Source organism: Choristoneura fumiferana, chromosome 6 (assembly GCF_025370935.1).
Source record: "Choristoneura fumiferana chromosome 6, NRCan_CFum_1, whole genome shotgun sequence".
Lineage (NCBI taxonomy): Eukaryota > Metazoa > Arthropoda > Insecta > Lepidoptera > Tortricidae > Choristoneura > Choristoneura fumiferana.
The window spans coordinates 20,462,843-20,487,166 of NC_133477.1; the positions used below are offsets into that span (position 1 = coordinate 20,462,843).

Genomic DNA, 24,324 nt, shown 5'->3' on the forward strand with positions numbered 1-24,324 from the left:
AGATATTACCTTTGCCTGCAAAAAAGTGAGAAAATCTAAACTTAGATCGAAACTGTTGCATCTACTATCAGAAATGTCAGTGAAACTGTCAAAGGGATCAAGCAGGGCTACTACGAAACTCGAAACTAGAAGTACGTGTCGTGCGGTCCCTCTGACACTTATACTATTTAATACGAGAGCGAGAGGGACGGTACGATACGAACTTCGAGTTTCGAGTTTCGTAGTAGCCGCAAGGTTCGCCGCATGTTCGCCGTGAGTAGTATACGTTATAAAACGTGCCTACAATTTGTATGGCAGTCGCGGTAGAATCTGGACGAAGCCGTCCGCGTCCGTGAGCAGCCGAGGCCCGCGCCAACCAGCTTGCGGTCGTAGTACGAATGTGAAATCCGCTCAGCAGGGCTGCTACGAAACTCGAAGATCGTGGGTTGCGGTCCCTCTGACACTTATACTATTTAATACGAGAGCGAGAGGGATGGTACAATACGAACTTCGAGTTTCGAGTTTCATAGTAGCCGCAAGGTTCGCCGCATGTTCGCCGTGAGTAGTATAGGTTTATACAACGTGCCTACAATTTGTATGGCAGTCGCGGTAGAATCTGGACGAAGCCGTCCGCTTCCATGAGCAGCCGAGGCCCGCGCCAACCAGCTTACGGTCGTAGTACGAATGTGAAATCCGCTCAGCAGTGCTGCTACGAAACTCGAAGATCGTGGGTTGCGGTCCCTCTGACACTTATACTATTTAGTACGAGAGCGAGAGGGACCGCACGACACGAACTTCGAGTTTGGACTTTGGAGTTTCGTAGTATCCCTGCTGACTCGGCCCGACTCCGGCCGGTCGATTAGTGTGTGGTAGGTACTTACCGTTTAGGTACTCTAATGCTTCTCATATGTGCTCTGAGTTCACTTATGCGTTTCCTCTTTCGCTTAACTTTTTTAATACTGCGATTACCCATATTATTTGCTCTCAAAAGTAGTACTAGCGCGTTAGAAAAATGTGCACAGGTCCGTCGTCGACTACGTACACGCGTGTACTGGCGACTGGGAAATACTTGGCCGCCGCCGCGCGCTAGAACCGTTTTATTTTGCCAAAGACGAAATAAATTGGTATGATTGATGTACTCAACCTATTAAAAATCTATGAAGCATAAATCTAAATCTACTAAAAACTACTTAATAAAGCAAATTTTGTGTTGATATTCATAATAGTTTTCATAATATTTGAATTAACGTGTAAATGAAGGCTCTTTTTCAAAAAAATAATCTATCGAGGTTTTTATCAGCAATCGTGTTTTTGATGAAGTCAAAAACTAGCTAATACACTGAAAATATACATATAAAAAAATTGCAGTTGTAAGTATTGTGTAAGTATATTTTAAATAGTTTCTAAAATTGTAGTTTTCACTACGTACAGCGCCTTAATTTCACCAAAATAACAGTCATTATTCACAAGTTTTTTCCTCCGATACATCAACACATAAAGCATTGCCAACGCGATCTGCCGTCAAATGTGTCGGAGCTAATGACTGCATCAATAGTCCATTATAGCCGTGCAGAAAGTCCGTCCTTACCGCCCTCGCAATAAACCCGTAACGACGTCCAGGAATTTGCGATGCGACTAATTGTGAATAAATTATTCTGCTCGTAACAGAAAAAGTCGTAATATTTGGTCTTAAAATGTTGTTGTCATCGTCAACATAGAATTTTTAGGGTTCCGGAGCCAAAATGGCAAAATCGGAGCTTTGCTCAAGGACTATCAATGCTAGAAAGCTGTAATTTTGCACGAATATACATATATGTAAATTATGCCAACAAAATGGTACAATAAAAATTCAAAAAATATATTTTTTTAGGTTACCTCTCATGGACGTAAAGTGGGGTGATTTTTTTTTCTCATCCAACCCTATAGTGTGGGGTATTGTTGGATAGGTGTTTTAAAACCAATACGGGTCTGGAAAGACGATTTTTCGACTCAGTGATTTGTTTGCGAAATATTCAACTTTAAAGTGCAAATTTTCATTAAAATCCAGCGTCTTCCCTTCCCCCCTCTAAAATCTAAACCGGTGGGTGGAAAAAAATTAAAAAATTCTGGATGGTAGTAAGTATATCAAACCTACAAGAAAAACTATAACGGCTAAGTTTTCTTGACAATTATTAGTAGGAGTAAATAGCAGCCTAAGGTATAAAATATACCTAAACTTGGAAGATTCCGTATAAAATACGAAATCCTTAGAAAAATATTACTTAATTTTTTCGTAATGGCTACGGAATTCTATTTTGGGCGTGTCCGACACGCTCTTGGCCGGTTTTTATTTTTACTGACTTGTGAAAGACGTTTGTTTTCTGAGGCGTTTTGTGTTGCTATATGACGTTTTCGGATCTAAACGGAAACGCTGTTTAGGATCCAAGTACCTTTGGTTTTTTGTATTTTTATAGACCGAGAACTGTAGGCTTTTCATAATTGTTATTAGAGGCAAAAACTTTTGAAGTCTTTCGTTCATGAATCATATTTAATATTGAAATAAAAGAACACATAAATGGCTAATAGACTATTAAATAAAAAACATACGCGAGTTGTTTTTCGCCGAAAATGTCCTTCAGGCAAGTTTAATTTTTAAAACAATTAAATTAACTGTCTTAATTAAAAACACAGGTGGTAGGACCTTGTGCAAGGTCCGCCCGGATTGCTACCACCATCTTGCTCGCTAATCCTGCCGTGAAGCAGCAGTGCATGCACTGTTGTGTTTCGGCGTGGAGAGTAAGACAGCCGGTGAAATTACTGGCTCGTGAGGTATCCCATCTTAGGCCTCTAGGTTGGCAACGCGTCTGCAATACCCCTGGTGTTGCAGATGTTTATGGGCGGTGGCGATCTCTTACCATCAGGAGACCCACTTGCTCGTTTGCTATCCAGTAGAATAAAAAAAAGAAAAAAAAACCGACAAAAAAAAAACCAGCCAAATTTTAAATAAATCGCCAAAACAAAAGCGCCCCAAAAAAAGCCGCTAAAAAAGACAACTAAAAAGTAAAAAATAATTATGCACTACCTCGCTGTTGCCCGCGACTTCATCTGCGAAGAATTCGTTTATCCTATCCCGCGGGACTATGCTGATTTCCCGCAAAATTAGCCAAGTAATTTAGTATAAGTACCTAGTTATTTTTTTTATCTAAGCGTCGTCGGTGTCGGGGGACCGCTAAGGTTAACGGGAAACTAAAATACATATTTTGTATTTTTAAAGTTCCTATGGGAACTATGAGAACTCGCTTTCACGTCAAAAAAAACGGTATCGAAATAGGAATAGGTCCATCTTTTTGAGAGGTACGATGCCACAAATAGACAGACAGGCGTCAAACCCTCTTTTTCCGCCGGGAGTTGATAAAACAAATCAAAGGCAATACCATTATATATTTTTTGATATTGTTTCATCATCATCCCAGCCTATATACGTCCCACTGCTGGGCACAGGCCTCCTCTCAGAACAAGAGGGCTTGGGCCGTAGTTCCCACGCGGGCCCAGTGCGGATTGGGAACTTCACACGCACCAATGAATTGCTTCGCTGGTTTGTGCAGGTTTCCTTACGATGTTTTCCTTCACCGCAAAGCTCGTGGTAAATTTCAAATGTAATTCCGCACATGAATTTCGAAAAAACTCAGAGGTGCGAGCCGGGGTTTGAACCCACGACCCTCTGCTTGAGAGGCGATAGGTCAAACCACTAGGCCACCACGGCTTATATTGTTTGACATCTGTTTATTCTCAATTGTATAAATGTTACAAAATACGTCCGTAAACCGTGTGAAATTCCTAGGCATATCGTGAAATGGCGCCATAGCGGTGAAACTTATAACACTCCTCTTTTTGCGTCGAGGGTTAAAAAATAAAATACATAGCTTCTGTATGTCGATAATCCTTATCATTAATTCTAATAAGGTCGAAACACCATTACATTCCTGAGCTGTTTTGTTAGATTATTTCCCGATAATCATTTTTCAATTCAAACGCGAAAATAAATTTTGCTGCAAAGAAAAAATGATTATGGGAAAATAATCTAACAAGTCCCTGAGCTCTGTATTCAACTCGCGCGCTTTCGGTACCAGCTCTCAGATAATAAGGTTTCTAAACGTATACAAAATATGTCAATAATAAATAATGTATACTTGTTTGTGCAAAATCGTAAGCACAGTTGGTTTATCTGCTTATTTTGGGTGTAATTGTGCTATCGGAAGGCTGCAGATTACCGAAACCTGCACAACAACGGCGATAAGCGATAAAAGCTTGGATTAGCCACCGCTACTAGCAATATTACAAGAGTATTTTTTCCTCTAGGGCTGTAAAACTAATTTTCAGCCCTCACTCACGATTTTTTTTACCTGTAATGTGTGATATATGATACCTGTGCGAAACTCGAAAATACACGTTTTTAACCCCCGACGCAAAAAGAGGAGTGTTATAAGTTTGACCGCTATGTGTGTCTGTCCGTCTGTCTGTGGCCAACCAATAGTGGGTTGCTAAAACAATTTTACGATTCAGTGATCTGTTCGCCAAATATTCCACTTTAAAGTGCAAATTTTCATTAAAATTTCTTGAGAATTATTAGTAGTTTAAGAGTAAATAGCAGACTAAGGTATAAATTATACCTAAACTTGGAATATTCCGTACAAAATGCGAAATGCTTAGAAAAATATTACTTAATTTTTTCGTAATGGCTTCGGAACCCTATTTCGGGCGTGTCCGACACGCTCTTGGCCGGTTTTTATGTTTATAAGTTGACAGTAAATAAATGAATGAATGATAAATCAAAAAAATATTGATAAACTTTTATGAAATTGGAGTACACAGGGTTATAGGTACAATTAAAAATATACCTATCACAAAGGAGGTTTTTAATTAGGCCAAAATGTGATTGGCAACCCTGTTCCGTTCTGGTAATTTGGGTATCGCGTTGGAGTGAGTTGTTGATAATGCCACTGATTCACACGTGGTGATAAGCTACTGATAAATTAACTGTCAGATTAATATTTATCTGATGAAACGTGCTTCGAGAAAACATCACCTGTGTGGTATTAACGATCATCATCATCATTCCACCCTATTTACGTCCCACTGCTGGGCACAGGCCTCCTCTCAGAGTGAGAGGTCTTGGGCGGTTGTTCCCACCCGGGCCCAGTGCTCTTATTAAACTATGAGTTGAAATATGAGAATTGAATGTCCCAAACTGTGTCATGTGTGTCTGTGTCATGTGTGTGTGTGATGTGTCATTGCTGTTATAAATAAATTATTTTCTTTCTTTCTTTCAAACTGTAAAATTTGTAAATTATTATTATTTGAGCTAAAATAGCTTAACTACTTAAAGCTCACTATAAAAAAGAAAAGTTCTGACCTGACTACCTGACTGACTCATCAACTCTAATCCCTTGGCAAGTAAATAACGATTTCATTTTAAATTTTGACACGAGGTCGAATCAGCAAGAAAAGCATTTTTTTAAATTACAAATTTAGCCTACAGATAATTTTATGGACTACTTCAAGAATTCGCGGAGGAACTACCGTCACCGACACCGAGGAATAATTATGTCGATAAAAATATGTCGGTATAACATCGTGTAGACGCGGAATGAAAATGTTTGTCGCTTTTGGTCTTTATTTATATAGCTTTAGGCCTAAAAACGACATAAAATATAACAAAATTAAAAATAAATCAACAACATAAGAAAAAAATCACAATAACAGGAGATAGTTCCCAGCAAACCGATGGCAGTTAAGTCGAATGACATATATGAAACGTCAACAAAACAAAATGGCGAACGGCGTCCTTACCAAAGTTCAATAGGTTTTTTTCAAATCTTTCAAATAAAAGATTTATTTTATTATTATTTTGTATTAAGTTTTTTTTTTTATATCGATATTACAAATGGTGAAACTGTGCCAACATTTGTGTGCAATGAACTGTCAAGTTGATTCGCCTAATTCTCGACTCGAGTATAGGTGCTGATGACATCGCGTAGGTAAGCGTGATGATTTTGGATGGACCGGTGGACGCAAGTGGCGAGTTGTCCTTCATTGTGGCGTGCTAAACGGGATGCCCATCGACATCTGTGTACCTTACGGCACTAGACTGGCTGTTTGGAACAAAGCGCGCGACGCATCAATCATCGATATTACTTTGACAACCGCTGTCACGGACGTCAACAGACTATAGTGAACTGTTCACAAAAGCGCGCTGTGAACTGTTTTTGTGCGCCGTTTTGATGTAAGAAACATACAGTCTAGTACATAGATGTAAATGGGGATGCCTTTGTTCTTCTCTTCTTGTTCTTTGACGTTCTCCGGCTAATGATGGAGACTTAAGAATTGTAAAATTAACTACAACACAATCTTAGTTGCGTTAGTGTACATTTATGTGTTGATTATATTTAATCAGTTTAACCATAATCCCACGTAGAAACGTAGGTGGGCCAATCAACTTTTAACCGACACTAATCTGTCCGCGACATTTTTCAAAAATTGCAGATTTTTGTAAGTAAAATGTTTTTTCTGTAATTTAAATAGATGATGAACATGAATATACATGCCATTCAACAACATTCAACTATTAAACCGTGAAATATTCTTGTTGGAAGTACGATTTTTTGGTAACGCCAGAGACAATTTTGGTAACGCAAGGAGACGCCCAAAGTGTCGGTAAAATAGTTGATTGGCCAGGTAGTACAGAAATTAAACTAGCATAAGAAACCGCTTTGTTTAAATTGTTAGTAAGCAATTAGGGGGCGTCCATAAATTACGTGAGACATTTTTTAGGATTTTTTGACTCCCCCGCCTCCCTGGTGAGATTTCGTAAAGATTTTCCTTAACTCCCTCCCCCTCCTCAAATCTCACGTGAGATTTTTGAAATGTGTTGGCTGTAAACCCGTTGGATTTAAAAAATACAAAATATGTTCTATATAATTTTATTTACGACTTGTGATTTGTAGGTAGTTTAAAATCACTGTGACAACAACTATTGTGTTAAATTTCGCCATATTTTTATTCTAGATTTTTTTTACTTTAATTTAACTTTACTTTCACGAAATTTTACACGGTTTTCTGTTGAAAAAAAATTTACGTGATATTTGTGAAAACCCCCCCTCTCCCCCAAGTGAGATTTGGAAAGATTTTACTTGACCCCCTCCCCCCCTTGAAGACCTCACGTAATTAATGGATGCCCCCTTAGTTACTAGCTGCATATACCTTGGAATTGGAATTGGCAAGTTTTAACACAACTCATTTGTATACATGTGGGTGGCGGAGTGGCCTAGGAATATTTAAACCGACTAAAAAAGGAGAAGGTTCTCAATTTGACTGTATGATCATGAAAAAATTCAGCTTTCTGGTTCTGTTTTAAAATATATATATTGGGTGAAGAAATTTCCGAGGCATTGCTAGGCGCTGGGACCCAGACAGTAAGAATGTGCTAAATATCCTAACCTAACCAACTTAGAAAAGCTGGAAACCCCCCGAAATGGTCATTCCAAAGTTTAATATCACGAAAAAGGCTAAACTTATATTTTCATCACACATAGCTAAGAACTACCGCAAGAAAAGTCGCTTTCACGTTAAAAAAACGGCATCGAAGTAGGAATAGGTCCATCTGTTTGAGAGGTACGATGCCACAAACAGACAGACAGGCGTCAAACTTATAACACCTCTCTTTTTCCGCCGGAAGTTAATAAAACAAATCAAAGGCAATCCCATTATATATTTTTTGATACTGTTTGACATCTATTTATTCTCAAACTGTATAAATGTTACAAAATACGTCCGTAAGCCGTGTATCGACGTGACTGGCCGCCGAGAGCCGTAAAATGTTATCCGGCGATCTAATAGTTACTTCCTTTGCCTGATTGCCCACTTCAAACCTATTAGGCCACGAACTGGACACAAGCGGGCAGCGAAGCGGTAAGCGTTTTAGGGTTCCGTAGCCAAAATGGCAAAAACGGATCCCTTAAAGTTTTGTCACTCTGTTTGTCCGTCTGTCCGTCCATTCGTCCGAGGTTCAGCTTGAAGACTAGTTGTGCTAGAACTGTAATTTTGCATGGATACATATGTGGCAATTGTTCCGACAAAGTGGTAAAATAAAACGTACAAAAAATATATTTATGGGTGGCTCCCACACCCACAGACATAAAGTGGAGATCTTTTTTCTTTCTCGTTTAACCTTATAGTGTGAGATATATAGATATATAGGTATTTTAAAATCAATAAGTACAAGATTGTGAAGACGATTTTTGATACAGTAGTTTAAAGAGTAAATCGTAGCCTAACTTATAAAATAAAGCTACTTGGAAAATTCTATACTCAATACAAAACCCTTAGGGGCTGTTTCACCATCCATTGATTAGCGTTATCCGACGGTTAAATGTGATGCCGTCTCCGTCTATTCGAACAAAACAAATAGAGACGGCATCACACCTAACCGCCAGTTAACACTAATCAATGGATGGTGAAACAGCCCCTTAGAAAAATATCACTTGTTTTAGTTACAGCTACGGAACCTACACTGAGCATTGTCCGACACGCTCTTGGCTGGTTTTTTCTGTTCATTACGGGTACTGTCAAGTAACCTCTGTGCGTCTAGTATCTCGATCGCGCAATAAACAGAGGGTCTACTCCGAAATTCGAAAATCGAAGTTCGTATCGTACCGTCCCTCTTACTCTCGTATATGAATAGTATAAGTGTAAGACGGACGGAACGACACGAACTTCGATTTTCGAATTTCGGAATAGCCCCGCAGGCACTAAACTATGAAGTGAAAAATTCTAACTTCTTATCTTGCCGTCCCGCTGACGGTTATATTATTTAATACGAGAGTGAAAGGGACGGTACGATACGAACTTCGATTTTGAACACGCTCGCCGCTACATAACCAGCCCCAGCCCGCGGCATTAAACAAGTGATTATGATTAAGTTACAGTGGTGATTAATTAAAATTCCGTGATTTTACCAAAATTCCATGGGGTTTAAAAAATCCGGCTTGAAGTGTTGTATGTAGACAATCCCATCCATGATAATTTATGTCTCTAGACTTAAAAAAAAGATATTTCGGAGTAGGTTATGTAGTTAGATAAATTCTTAAACTAAGAAGCGACCAAGCAGACCTACCTACTTAGACGGCGATGGTGGAATGAAATTTACTTCTTGAAGGACTGGCATATGCAGTTGACTGAAAGCAGTAGTGTAGTGGGACAGAATAAGCTTATAATAATAATAATAATGTCATGCGTGTTGTGTGTGAGTGGTTGACATTTCGGGATTTTACACGTGTAACACATATACAGGATGGAAAAAAACAATGGGCCCTGGAGGGCAGCTACCTTAAATCCTTTAGTTAGCTAATTGTACTGAAAGGAAACATTCCTTTATTTTTAAAATGAAACAAAACTGCATTCAAAGATTTTCTAAACTTCGCTTGTCTCACCCGGGAATCGAACCAAAAGAAAATTAAAAAATGAAAACTAGATATTAAAGGATTTAAGGTAGTTGCCCTCCAGGGCCCATTGATTCCTTCCACCCTGTATGTCATTGTACAATTTGTACATCTCAAACGTACAATATTCAATCCAAAAAAAACCCGCTCGAACCCACGACCCCCTGCTTGAAAGCCATAGGTCAAACCACTAAGCTACTAAGGCCTTATTTAGTTACAAAAAAGTTTGAATATAAACGTTACCATTTACAAACCAATTAGATAAAATACTGGTTTTAAGTGAATATAAATAAAGTCTGATAATTCTGGCAACAGCCTCGATGCCGTGAAAAAATGTTTTTCATAATGTTCTTTAACGAATGGGGTGGTAATGGTTCACTTTCCACCCTTTTTCCTGTTCGCAGACCCTCCGATAATGGCGCCCAATCTTAACGAGCGATGCAATTTATAAATTTTCCCAAATTGCCCACAATTTTTCTTTTATGACATTCTTAATTCTGAGAGGCTCATTTGAGAGCAAGGGAGAAAAATAAGTGATTGCATATTTATTCCTATTTTTAAAAAGTTTAGTGACTTGAGAATTGTGGATGTTCTTGGATGAGGAAATTAAGATAATCATTTGAATCATGACTCATTGTAACCTAATTACAGTAAATGCTTAGAATAAGATTTTTGATGATTTACGGTTATGTATACTCTATATATTTGTTAGTCTGGTGGCCTAATGGTGTGACCTACCTATATGGCCTCTCAAGCAGAGGATCGTGGATTCAAATCCGGGCTTGAGCTTGTGTTTTTCCAAATTCATGAGCAAAATTAAATTTGGAATTTTAATAGACATAGACATAGTTTTATTCGACATCAAACTCTTAAAATAATAGAAAATTTACAGAAAAAAAATTGATGATATCAAAAGGAATTTGACACAGCATTATGCTGCAGTAAATATACGTGCCTACTACAGCGCTGATTTTCGAATGAAGAATTTGTTTATTGCTAAATATCCCCCGGGAACTATGCAATGAGGGCTATCGCGTATGAAACGCTCTATCTAACCATGTATCATCATCATCATCATCATCATCATCATCATCGTTTAATTTTCTTAAAACTTAAAATTGGTGTTATAAATATGTAGTTATGCTAATATGCAGTGATTTGTTATAAATGTTATACCTATGTAACACCAAATCCTAATTGTAAACTAAGTGTAAATATAATATAATATATAATTATTTAGTTAGTTGTATAGTTTTTTATCTCGGAAAATTGCTGAGTTCTCGCGGGTTAGCGATTAATTAATTCTACGCGGGCGGAATCGCGGTTTAGTTCGAGGAAAGTAGGTAAAGATATTCTTGATAAATAAAAAAAAATATCTAAATGGGCTTGCAAATGTTATCTTATTTTCCTACTTAAATATTGTTTTAGATGAAATGCATATATATATCATCAATTTACAAATCGAAAATAATTATAAATAAAAATTATAACCATTTTTAATTATAGTTGCCAACGCATAAAGTCTACTGAAAACAACATAACAAATTAATTAACAGAAACGGTAATAAATTGCGTAATAAAAGATTTAAGTACTTACCTACGAATACCATTATGGAGTTAAAAACATGTTTATTTATCATCGAGGTGAAAAACAAGTTTTTCCGGTTGGTTATGAGTTTCGTATAAATAGGTCGGCGGCCGATCGTAAAATCCGCCAAATCACGAAACTCCTAGGCATATCGCCATTTCATGAATTGGCTAAGGGGCATCCGCCATATCGTTCAAAACTCACCGTTTAACGATTTGCCTAGTGACGTTTAGGCAGATCATGAAATTCCTAGGCATATCATGAAACTGCCATATCGGTCTGGTACTTCGCCGGCCGCTGCCGCGCGGCACGCTCGCTTCGCTCGCTCGGCTCGTACGTTGTGGTCACAATTCATACTAACCACTCCTCCCTTTGCTCGTTACACCTAAATTTTTTTTTTCGACATATCAAGCTAGGAATATCGATGAATGCGTTGCTCTAATCGATCTGCCGTATTTTTTTTCAGGCACATCGTCATAACGCTTGGCCAACTTTTAGGCATATCATGAAATGGCGCCATTTCACGATATGCCTAGGAATTTCGTGAATTGGCGTATTTTACGATCGGCCGCCGACATATGTACCGAATCACCATAGAACCCTCTCACAATACATGTTCTAATGAATTGCCTTTTTTTGATGTGAAAGGTGTCAGTGGTTTACACTGATTCGTAAGCATTTCATGTGGTTGCGCACTTCGCTTCTAGTTTTGCTTTGCGATGTACGTTACGATACCTTTATGTCATGTGATTGATGCATTTCATTATCGAAAATGCTGAGGAAAGAATAAACATTCACTAAGCTTGGACAGGCTTTGTAAATACTGTAATATTGTTGTGATGAATTCTCATTCATTCAATTAAATAAACGGGCGTATCGTTGTGAAGAAATTCTATAAAACAATTGTTTGTGCTGAAAGTAGTTAAATTAGCTAATCCCTTCGTAAACAGTTGCATTTGTGCCAGGAAACCGAATTGCGTACCACGGTGGGAAATTTTCATATCAATTTCGCTACAGTGCTTTCATTATAGCATGGTGCGGGTGACACTTGATACACGTTTCGTTTTACTCAAAAAAAATTGCTGCGGTCTTAATATATGGTAGTATATTTCAGTTGTAGCCTGACTATGACTGGCGTAAAATATTTGAACATAAAGAACTATTATACGAAATAAATGTAAGCTATCAGATTTTTATAAGTAATTAATTAAATTCAAAGCACAATTAAGTGAAGAAACGTAATATAACGTAGTATACAAGAACTCGTTTAGTGATGGGACCTAATGGATCTTGAGTTATATCGGTACTTATTAATTGGTAAGTAACGAATATTCTTGCGCACTCCGTATTAATACTATTACTTATTCGGTGACTCCGTTTAGTTACTTTAGCCTTACTTTTTAAGTGGCAAATAATATTCCAACCTAGAATTTCACTAATATTCTCATCAAAATTAGCGCAGTAATCGGATTAATGATGTCATTAATTGAGATTTTAAATTATTAGTTTTATCGACTCAAGTTTCGACACTTTGACTCTAGTCTTGTGATATTGACAGCTGTCACCCGCACCATGCTACAATGAAAGTACTGTAAGATTTCTTTGGCACATTTACGAAATGTCAATAATGACATCAGTCGCACAAAAGTTCTACAAGTATGTTATTCTCAATCTGGCTAAGGAAAATGTCAAAATAACCGAACGAGACAATCGAATGTAACAAATACCAAGCGCTTCAGATGATCATTTGTTTTTTTTTAATCGTTACCGTAGGTTAAGACTAAGACGTAGTTTGTATTCTCTTTGCTTAAAACGAGCTGTCAATACAACTAGAGGTACTACGCTTTACTGCGCAGAAAACAGCTTTGTGCTAAAATTATAAAAAAAAATGGGCTTAACCACAGAGTAAATCTGGATTTTCAATGAAATGATCTTCAGTGATAAGAATCGATTTATCTTACTAATAGATTCATGGCGCGTGCCTTCACTGGTTTGCGCGAAATAGACGCAATATAAGAACTAAGCACATTTAAATAAAATTCTTGTTTATCACTGCAAAATTCTGGAGTAATACGGTCAGACAATTTGTTGACATAGTTTGTTGCGTCATTTAATTGCAATATCATCCGGTATTAAGCAACGTACAGACGAAATGCGAACTGATTCTATGTTAATCCGATTTTGAAGATAACAAATAAATACTTTGTTTTACATTAGCAGTAGAATAGCTATGTTTTCAAACACAATTCCGCGCGCATTAATCATGACACATCTACCCGCAAAATTAAAGATTTGTTTGTTTATAAAACATCTGCTCAATTAGCAGCAAGGGCGGTGCCAAGGTTTACACAGAAAACCAAAAAATTTCTTTGTTTCTCATCTCTGTACAGACGACGTCGGCAAAGTGACATCCGCGACGCATACCGCAGCCGACTGTACGGATCGAGCGAAAAAAAGCACGCGCGGGTTTATGAACACGGGTTTTTAGATTGGTAAATGTGGCACATATATTCACCTGGAGTTGTGGTCTAGTCCAGCGAGCCGGCAGGCAGCATTTCGACGTCGCACGGGCGAACCCAAACGCGGTCGACACGGGACTGCCTCGCCCCGGTCGATAGTCCCGCACAACAGGTTACTGCGTGCGCCGAAACGTAAACACCGCCCAGCCGCGATGCCGCCCTGGTATGCACCTGCCCGGACCGGGGGAAACTCGACAGTTTCCAGGGAAAACTGGGGTTCATCTCGCTTGGCCGGGCATTTTCGTTTTAATGCCGTTACTTTTTTTTTCAGAATTAGGTAACTGTAGGCAAGACCGTCTACAAGGCAAGTCCGTCAACACGTTATAACTTTTGAATTTGAAAGCGGTTCCCTTTTGTAAACTATAACGGTTAAGTTTTCTTGAGAATTATTAGTAATTTAAGAGTAAATAGCAGCCTAAGGTATAAAATATACCTAAACTTGGAATATTCCGTACAAAATACGAAATCCTTAGAAAACTGTTACTTATTTTTTTCGTAATGGCTACGGAACCCTATTTCGGGCGTGTCCGACAGGCTCTTGGCCGGTTTTTTTGAAAAACACAAAAAATAAGTCACATCAAATGTGTAACAATTATGATTGGTTTTTTTTTTGAGTCTTTTTGTATTTTTTATTTCAACTCCAAATTTGTTACTTTTACGGGTATCCCGTGAAACCATATCGTAAATACAAACTGATACATGGATGCACAGAAAAACCAGAAAAAGAGACCAGTGTAACAATTAGCAAGGACATACATTATGGTCATTTACATGCTTTTGTTATCATAGGTTATTACCTACTTGCTGTTTTTTTTAAACGTTTTTCAATAAAAAGACTCGTCAAGATTATTTACCCTTTTTCTAATGCTAAAAAACGAAGTATAATAATAAGCCCTTTTCAAATACATGTATATGATATGTGCTATAATACTTTTAAGCTACAATTTTCATAAGAACATCAAAATAATAAGATTTTTAAAAAAAACGACTGTCTTAAAAAAACTTTTTAAAGTTAATAGTCTACTTTTGATTTAGTTCGCGTTTGTAGACCACGGTATTTAAGTCACTTAAATAAGTACTAATGAAATGTGATTCTTTTTAAACCACCATCCCTGCAGAAATTAGTTTTTTGAGCAATTAACTCTCTCTGTCAAGTGTTTTTTTTTAATTTATGACGGTGGAAGCAGTCTACACTTCCACTGAACGTAGATAATAGTTAGTGTTTAGTTTTTTAATTACATCCCTGTATTTTTTTTTTGTTTTTTATTTATTTAATTGTATAAGTACTGTACTTAGTTTTAAGTACAAGGTCTTGTGCAAGGTCCGCCCGGATTGCTACCACCATCTTGCTCGTTAATCCTGCCGTAAAGCAGCAGTGCTTGCACTGTTGTGTTTCGGCGTGGAGAGTAAGACAGCCGGTGAAATTACTGGCACTTGAGGCAACCCATCTTAGGCCTCTAGGTTGGCAACGCATCTGCAATCCCCCTGGCGTTGCAGGTGTCTATGGGCGGTGGTGATCTCTTACCATCAGGAGACCCACTTGCTCTTTTTCCATCCAATCGAATAAAAAAAAAATAAAAAATAAAGTATATGTTGAAAAAATGACTTTCTGCCAACTTTCTTGCGGCACATTCTTTTTGACAATGATGGTCTTTTCGAAAGCGCTGGTTTAAAAAATGACGTAAAAAGAGCTCATTGCGGCCTATTTACTGAATAAATGATTTGAATTTGAATTTAGAAGATGGCTTGATTCTGTTTCCTCGACTGCACGACATAGCTACACCCTCGCATGCTCCTAAAAGTTTGAGGAACACCGCCGTAACTCAATCAATTTTAATGCATGACGGATGGCACATATGAAGCATCTGGAATAAAAGTGATTGTCCCCGCGTACTGCGATGTTCGCGCTTTCTACCTTCCCTCGGGACAGCGCCATAACTTACATTTATTTTATTTTATATGAATATGTTAACTCCACAGAACAAGAAAAAGAAGAATAGAAATGTCCTTGTGTGTTTGCTACCACAATTGATTTCGCCAGTAACCTAAAGCATTTAAAAGCTGTAAAACCTTTTTCAATTGTAACAACATGCGTATCTAATGTAAGTAAGTTAATATTTAGCCAATTCCAAAATGTTCAAAGGAAGATCAATCACAAGAGTATGAAATAAAAAAATACGACTGTTCTGATTGTTTTATTTTTAAATATGTAAGTGGCGTTTTTCTGTGTACCTACTAGTATATGCAATAATTATATGTAATATGTAATTACATTTGAAATTTACCACGAGCTTTGCGGTGAAGGAAAACATCGCACAAACCTGCGAAGCTATTCAATGGTTCGTGCGAAGTTCCCAATCCGCACTGGGCCCGCGTAGGAACTATGGCCCAATCCCTCTTGTTCTGAGAGGAGGCCTGTGCCCAGCAGTGGGACGTATATAGGCTGGGATGATGATGATATGTAATGTGAATCTTGTCCTCTTCCCCCTCTCGAGAAGTAGAAATGAGGGAGTTTTTGATGTTTGAAGAAATCCAAACATGCATGAATCACGCTTTCAAGCCAGGGCACAACTTGAACTTCGTATACAGCGACTGGGCTACTCACTCTAAATAATATTAGCTAATTTTATGATTTAAATTCGGGTTTTTTTCCGCGCACCTTGATTTTAGAGAAGCTCGATATTTCGGCCCAGTTGCATGCGCCATCAAGGTATGCGGAGCAAAACCCGAACTTAAATCATAGTACCTGGGCGACCGAGCTTTGCTCGGGCTAAAACTCCATAATAAGCGTTTATCCAGAGATAAGACCAAGCTAAATCGACTTGTCATCCCCGAAAACCTCTACATAGAAAGTTTCATCGAAGTCGTTGGAGCCGTTTCCGAGATTCTGATTATATATGTATATGTATAGATAACATTTAGTAATGACAAGAATATTAGCTTCAGCGGGATCGCAAGATACGAAGTTCGAATTTTGCACTTCGTAGTAGGTACAGGGCTTGTTTAGCAGCCGACCTCGTTGGTTGATCCAAATTTATATTCATCCGCGCGCTAACCACAAACCTACGCTGTTTATGTTACTGCGGCGGGACTGCGCGCCTGCGCGACATGGTAAGGTAAAGTCTACTGTTATATCGTCACTGTTTAAAACAATCTCGTGTCGCAAGCACTACGTCAACACAATTGTCCCTAGAAATAATGTGCATAGAGTCCATACAGAAAAATCATCGATTTTCTTAGCCGACCAAAAAATGATTAACGCAATAACCAAATTTAAAAATTAGCGGGAGCGCGCCTGCGCGACATGGTTAATCGTCACTTTAACGTCAGCGTCAAAGAAATAATGTGCATAGAGTCCATACAGAAAAATCATCGATTTTCTTAGCCGACCAAAAAATGATTTATGTCCACGCAATAAGAGTGAAAAAGACGTTTATCCGATCGGTTAGGTCGTTTCGCGCCGGCCGAGCCGATCGACGTATTTTCGCTCTTATTGCGTTTTTTGATCGGCTATAAGCCGATTCCAGGTCGATAGGTTTGGGGGGGGCACACAATATAAAACCCCTATTTTTGCGTCGGAGATTCAATAGGCTTTTTTACATTTTATAAAATTTAACTTTAACGCTTCGTGTGTCCCGTTTCGGCTTGACTTTCCCGAGATAAAAATAAGTTTTTGTTAAAAAATACATTTTTAATACAAGCTTTTTTGCTGACTGTACTTTTTGTTAACTGTACTTGCATTGCCATACAAGCTACATTCCCGTACCAAATTTCAAGCCGATGCCATTAACCGTTGAGTGTTCCGTTCTGCGAAGACGATCCTGACCGGACTACCATGATTTTACTACCAGATTATTGTATTGTTACCAGATTTACATAAATATTCCAAATTTCAAGTCAATCGGACTACTGAAAAGGGTCAAATTTAGCTTGCAAGATTTGACCCAAATAAAAAAATAAATAATAAACAGGTTGCCTGTTAAAAAAAAGCTTGTAATAGGGCCCAAGCCCGATTAGTTCCAGAGATTTCTCCGGCATAAAACACACATTAAGTTTACTTCTTTATTATTGCAAAGAAACTGGTGAAAGTGAGGTCTCGAAGGACCGGCAAATTTGTTTAAAAATAAAGCAGATCTTCACATTACAAATTGTATCGATACGTCAATATTGCACATCTACTCTGTAGACAGCAAAACAACCTTTGTTGTGATAGAAAAATTACTTTCTATGGTAGAATTCCAAGCACCTTCTGTAGTCGAATTGTAACCCAACCATCTGAGGTACTAAAGACTCCTTCTATAGTAAAATTCCAAGTACCCTCTGTGGTAGAATTGTAACTACCTTCAGTTGTAGAACTCAAACTACCATCCGTGGTAGTAAAGTTCCAAGCACCTTCTGTAGTAGAATTCCAAGCGCCCTCTGTTGTAGAAATTAAATCACCTTCTGTGGTAAAATTCCAAGGAGCCTCAGTAGTAAAATTATATGCACTCTCCGTAGTGGAACTCCAAACACCTTCAGTGGTAGAATTCCAATCACCCTCTGTGGTATAATTATAACCACCCTCCGTGGTTGAATTAAAGTCACCTTCTGTTGTAAAATTCCAAGCACCCTCTGTTGTAGAAGTTAAATCACCTTCTGTGGTAAAATTCCAAGGAGCCTCTGTGGTAGAATTATATCCACTCTCTGTAGTTGAACTCCAAACACCTTCAGTTGTAGAATTCCAATCACCCTCTGTGGTATAATTATAACCACCCTCCGTGGTTGAATTAAAGTCACCTTCTGATGTAAAATTCCAAGCAACCTCTGTTGTAGAAGTTAAATCACCTTCTGTGGTAAAATTCCAAGGAGCCTCTGTGGTAGAATTATATTCACTCTCTGTAGTTGAACTCCAAACACCTTCAGTTGTAGAATTCCAAGCATGTAGTCTGGTAGATACCTTCCGTGGTATAATGTGGTAGAACTAAAACCGCCATCCGTGGTAAAACCCTCTGTTGTAGAAAGCAAATCATTTTCTGTGGTAGAATTCCAAACACCCTCTGTGGTAGAATTATAACCACCCTCAAACTAAAATAGCCTCCGTGGTAGAATTCCAATCACTTCTGTAGTAGAACTCCAAACATCTTCAGTGGTAGAATTCCAATCACCCTCTGTGGTATAATTATAACCACCCTCCGTGGTTGAATTAAAGTCACCTTCTGTTGTAAAATTCCAAGCACCCTCTGTTGTAGAAGTTAAATCACCTTCTGTGGTAAAATTCCAAGGAGCCTCTGTGGTAGAATTATATCCACTCTCTGTAGTTGAACTCCAAACACCTTCAGTTGTAGAATTCCAAGCACCCTCGGTTGTAGAAAACACATTACCTTCTGTAGTAGCATTCCAAACACCTTCCGTGGTATAATTGTAACCACCTTCCGTGGTAGAACTAAAACCGCTATCCGTGGTAGAACTAAAACCGCCATCCGTGGTAAAGTTCCCGGTACCCTCTGTTGTAGAAAGCAAATCATTTTCTGTGGTAGAATTCCAAACACCCTCTGTGGTAGAATTATAACCACCCTCAGAGGTAGAACTAAAATAGCCTTCCGTGGTAGAATTCCAATCACCTTCTGTAGTAGAACTCCAAACACCTTCAGTGGTAGAATTCCAATCACCCTCTGTGGTATAATTATAACCACCCTCCGTGGTTGAATTAAAGTCACCTTCTGTTGTAAAATTCCAAGCACCCTCTGTTGTAGAAGTTAAATCACCTTCTGTGGTAAAATTCCAAGGAGCCTCTGTGGTAGAATTATATCCACTCTCTGTAGTTGAACTCCAAACACCTTCAGTTGTAGAATTCCAAGCACCCTCGGTTGTAGAAAACACATTACCTTCTGTAGTAGCATTCCAAACACCTTCCGTGGTATAATTGTAACCACCTTCCGTGGTAGAACTAAAACCGCTATCCGTGGTAGAACTAAAACCGCCATCCGTGGTAAAGTTCCCGGTACCCTCTGTTGTAGAAAGCAAATCATCTTCTGTGGTAGAATTCCAAACACCCTCTGTGGTAGAATTATAACCACCCTCAGAGGTAGAACTAAAATAGCCTTCCGTGGTAGAATTCGAATCACCTTCTGTAGTAGAATTGTATTCCTCTGTAATAGTAAACACAGGACTAGTGGGGAGAAGACAATTCTCGCTGCGTTCGCTGCCGCACCGACCTTTCGAGCAGTGCTCGAGTCCCGGTGTCGAGCACTGGAGCACCACAGCACCCTGTGGCGTGCAGAGCTGCTGAGAGTAGCAGTCGTGGCAGGTCACCTAGATATTAAAGTTAGATTGTTTAACTGGTTCAACGTCTTGGACTAGGCTTAGGTGTGTATCAGGCAGGTTATGGATTGGATCATTGCCTCGGTTCCGTTGGGAGTTTTACTAACTATTACTTAACTTCACTGAAAATCTTTATCCGCTTAAATATTTATCCTAGTACCCGTAGTATAAGCTTTGCTTAGTTTGGGACTAGGTGAATTGGTGTAAATTGACTCGTGATATTTTTTTAAAAACTTACAAGAAAAAAACTAGCAATTATCGAGCAATGTAGTCTATTTGTTTATACTACTAATGTGTTCGAATCTTTAGTTAAAAATAAAGTTGTGTTGTATACTTGTGATGTATCTATAATAGGTATAATTTTAAAAAAATACCTCGTTGGGTTTCTTGCCGGATTCTTCTCAACAGAGGTTTTTCCGAACCGGTGGTAGTTTTTTTTACATTCATATAAGTGCTTGTTATAGCCTAAATTGAATAAAGATATTTTAACTTTGAGTTCTATACGCTTATTGTCTAATGCGCAAATGGTCATAATCGTCTATACCATCTACTTTTCAAAACGTATAATCTGACGGTGGAACGATATGGTCAATCCGTTTGTGAAGGTGAGCTTCTGACAATTATGATCTCTCGAGTTGTAATAAATGTAATTCTAGCTGTGTCAATAGATTGACAAAATTACCTGTCCAAGTATGCAGTCATCGCGGCTTAAGCAGGACGGTCCACTGCACCTCCTAGCTGATGACACAGAGGCCAGCAATATCTACAAATTCACAATACCTAAATGTTATCATTTTATGTGATTTTTCTAATGCACCCAGCTTACCTTGCTTTTTTTTTATTCGACTGGACGGCAAACAAGCAAGTGGGTCTCCTGATGGTCAGAGATCACCACCGTTCATGAACATCTGCAATACCAGGGGTACTGCAGATGCGTTGCAAACCTAGAGGCGTAAGATGGGATACCTCAAGTGCTAGTAATTTCACCGGCTGTCTTACTCTCCACGCCGAAATACAACAGTGCAAGCACTGCTGCTTCACGGCAGGATTAGCGAGCCAGATGGTGGTAGCAATCCGGGCGGACCTTGCACTAGGTCCTACCATCTGCAAAAAACCTGCTTGGAACATTTTTCTTGTTCAGAACCAGTATAAAATTTGTAAGTGGTTGCGCCGTATTGCCGTGTGCAAGGAGGTGGACAAGCCTAGGCAACGCTGGCCGGAAACCTCTGATGCCATGCGGTATTCTTTCATTGTCATCTTGTCGTCTGTCTGTCATATAAACAAATCATTCCGCTTGACAATCATAATAAAGAAGTTATCCTCAATAATCTACTAGGATTGAGTGATACTAAAGACAACGACGTGCACTGCCTTCAAAACCACCATCGCAAACCCGTGGCCAGTCAGAAGGTCGGCGGCGAACTTGGGTAAGTCCACCTTCCTTCGCCAATTTGGCACGGGCCGCATCAGTAAGCTTCTTATTACTTAGGACATTCCGCGGTCAAAGGCACCTTGTGGTCGGTATGGAGTTACGGGCATTTTAATAATCTGCAATTGGTAAGCTATCGATATCAAAAAAGACCATTGTCCTAAGTATTATAGTTACGAAGATATCATTTTTTGAAAAATGTATTGGAAAATGTGCAATTTCAGGAAACAGACTATTTTAGTTTAGTTTGCCACCTATACCATAAAAAAAAATAAAAAAAAACAATGTTGCCGATTTAAGTTACATAGTGGACTATGAAATATGATTTATTAGACTTCTGTCCATCAAAATATATAATACAAGTTCTATAATTGCAAATCAAAACTTGTATATAGACCAATTAATATGATCGCTGACTTATTTCAAGGAGATCATGTTTTGCTTTATTTTCTGCATTTTTTCGCAGTAGGTAGTCATGATTTTTAAATGTCTGTATTAGAAAAAAAATCCTAAAGAAAATAAAGAAGAAAAACAAAAATTAGAAATCAAAATTATTATTTTTTAATATTTTCATGCAAAATCACAAAAATTACAGAATTTAGTTCTAATGTAACAATCAACATAATTATTTTCGCATAGATAAACAAAATTGATTTGCTTGCTCTAAACGTCTTTTTAGGGTTCCGTAGCCAAAATGGCAAAAACGGAACCCTTATAGTTTCGCCATGTCTGTCTGTCTGTCTGTCTGTCCGTCTGTCCATCCGCGGCTTTGCTAGGGGATTCAGCGATCTGTTTGTGAAATATTCAACTTTAAATGCAAAATTTCATTAAAATCGAACGTCCCCCCCCTCTAAAACTTACTGTTGGGTAGAAAAAATCAGTATGGTAGATAATACATATAAAATTTACAAGGAAAACTATAACGGCTAAGATTGCTTGAGAATTATCAGTAGATTAAGAGTAAATAGCAGCCTAAGTTATAAAATATGATACCCTAAACTTGGAAGATTCCGTACACAATACGAAAACATTAGAAATATATTATTTGATGTTTTCGTAATGGCTACGACGGAACCCTATCTTGGGCGCGTCCGACACGCTCTTGGTCGGTTTTTTTACAGAAATAGACACCACCGCGAACTTGATTTCTGAGACTCACTTCACCACCAATATGTGCATGTAGGCATTTGCATTTTATAATAGGTAATGGCTGAATACCACTGGAACTACTTATAAATAGGCTGAGGCTGAATAAGTAGCAAGTCGGGAAGACTTTCTAAGGGGTCATTATCTTGAGATTCTACCAGTCGGGGACTTGGGCAAAGTATGTCAGTTCAGATGGTACAAATTGTCCAATTTTTTCAAATAGAGACGGAGAGGGAACGATGCGTAAGTAAATGTTAGTGCGTTTAGTGCAGATGCGGGCCAGCAAAGTCAAACTATAGACGGAGGTACCTAGGAGTAGAAATGATAAAAGCGAAGCATGTTTAAACATATAATGGTCATAAGGTACCTTTTTTACTAAACTTGAGAGCCATAACTAAGTGGCTTTAAGCTTACTTATAATGAAAATAAAAACAGGTAAAGAATTCTTAGATCTTATATTTTCTGAAATAGTAATAAAAAAACGGTATTTTTAGGCCACTTTTACGAAACATTTAATATCTCCGAAACTAAAAACCGCCATAAGGTACCTTTTACCGCGGAACGTCACAGATATTCTTTTTACTAAGAAGTGACATCACAAAGCCCCCCTCGAACTTTGACGTGACGCACTTTATCCTCGTATTTTTTTTGGAATTATTGAGAAAAGGATAAAAATACCTGCGTGTCTAATTTTTCTTTTAATAATCTGACGGACTTAATATAAAAATATATTTATACCCCGAACATTACCCTTTTCCAGGTATACGTTCATAAATAGCTTTTAAAATCCAACTTGACACAGTTTCACTTTGTACCAATTTTTTGAAAAAATAATTTGTATTTTGATTAGGTCTAGTAAATTCATCAGAATAGCTCAAGGGAACTGAAATCACGGTTTTTGCACTGGAAATTATAATTATATAAGTTACCGAGCAGCTTCGCAGTGAAATGAAAAACGTAATGATAATTTTTACACCGTGTTTAATAAGGCTTAAAGACAAGTTTGAACCTGCAAGAAAAAAATTGCAATTCACTGCACGGTTCGATTCACAACAACAAACTCGTTCACTTATGTCCTCGCAATGTAATACAACATACACAATTTTTCTTGCAAATCTAAACTAGGCTAAATGTGTACTCACCACTGAAATAGCATAGACTATAAACTTAGCAGCCGCCATTTTTGGTGCGGTCTTCAATTATTTACTGAATGATAATCGTCTCCCGCACGACGCCTATTAATATGATTATTTTATGAATCACTGTGATAATGTTATAGATAATAAAATATGCTTGTTTCTATTTCAGGGAAATCTGTCATTTCACAATGATTATTTCACGAACGGCTAAGTATAGGTAGTAGACTAGAGTTGAAGTCTTGTTGAATCTAATGATTACACACACAGAACTGATTGCACAAAAGGAGAATCATTGAGGAGAATGAATTAATAAATTCACTCACACACACACACACACACACACACACATCATACTAGAGATCATAGTCTTGTGGACTCACCAACAATACTTGTTGCCTGTGTTAGTTTTAACTGTTTTAAGTATGATTCGCCAACTGTATTTCTGTGGACATCTGTTATTGGCTTTCTGTTTAGTACCTAAGTCCTATTATAATGTACTGTATTGCTGTTGATGCCCCAAATAAATAAAATAAAATAAAATTAAATAAATAAAATAAAGGAGTAAATGTCTAAATCCTGCTGTCATTAAACAGCATATTCTTGCCAGCATCAAAAGCACTGGTTACTTTTGTACTTTGTCGTTTTACAGCCACGTACTTAGCGCCATACAAGATTGACAAATGTGTTAATGTGACAGGGTAAAAAAGTAACCAGCTACTTTTGATGTTGACCGTACATCAGAGGTGTT

At 38.1% G+C, this 24,324-nt stretch overlaps 2 protein-coding genes across 5 annotated transcripts in view; both read right to left on the bottom strand.

The window, feature by feature from the left end:
• Positions 1–13,686, bottom strand: part of LOC141429293 (uncharacterized) — a 116,131-nt gene extending 102,445 nt beyond the window's left edge. For 2 of the 4 annotated variants that reach the window (XM_074089589.1, XM_074089588.1), the window contains exon 1: positions 13,559–13,669. The gene's annotated coding sequence lies outside the window, so the exon portion shown is untranslated. Of the gene's footprint in view, positions 1–13,558 lie in introns of all 4 variants that reach the window. The other 2 variants (XM_074089590.1, XM_074089587.1) reach the window with 2 other exon arrangements.
• A 4,940-nt stretch (positions 13,687–18,626) lies between these two features.
• On the bottom strand, positions 18,627–23,664 carry LOC141428761 (uncharacterized). Its single transcript, XM_074088768.1, has 3 exons — positions 23,580–23,664; positions 20,545–20,625; positions 18,627–19,853 (listed from the first exon to the last, which is right to left on the bottom strand). Exons 1-3 carry the CDS (start codon positions 23,616–23,618, stop codon positions 18,627–18,629), a joined length of 1,347 nt encoding a protein of 448 aa, XP_073944869.1. The 5' UTR covers positions 23,619–23,664.
• Between the last annotated feature and the right edge of the window lie 660 nt (positions 23,665–24,324).

Bases quoted from the DNA above. Each gene is read 5' to 3' on its own strand.
- LOC141428761 (XM_074088768.1), bottom strand. From the start codon at position 23,618: ATGGCGGCTGCTAAGTTTATAGTCTATGCTATTTCAGTG. The intron at 20,626-23,579 runs GTGAGTACACAT...GTGAATTTGTAG, and splicing joins TAGTCTATGCTATTTCAGTG to ATATTGCTGGCCTCTGTGTC. The intron at 19,854-20,544 runs GTAATTTTGTCA...TTTAATATCTAG, and splicing joins ATGACTGCATACTTGGACAG to GTGACCTGCCACGACTGCTA.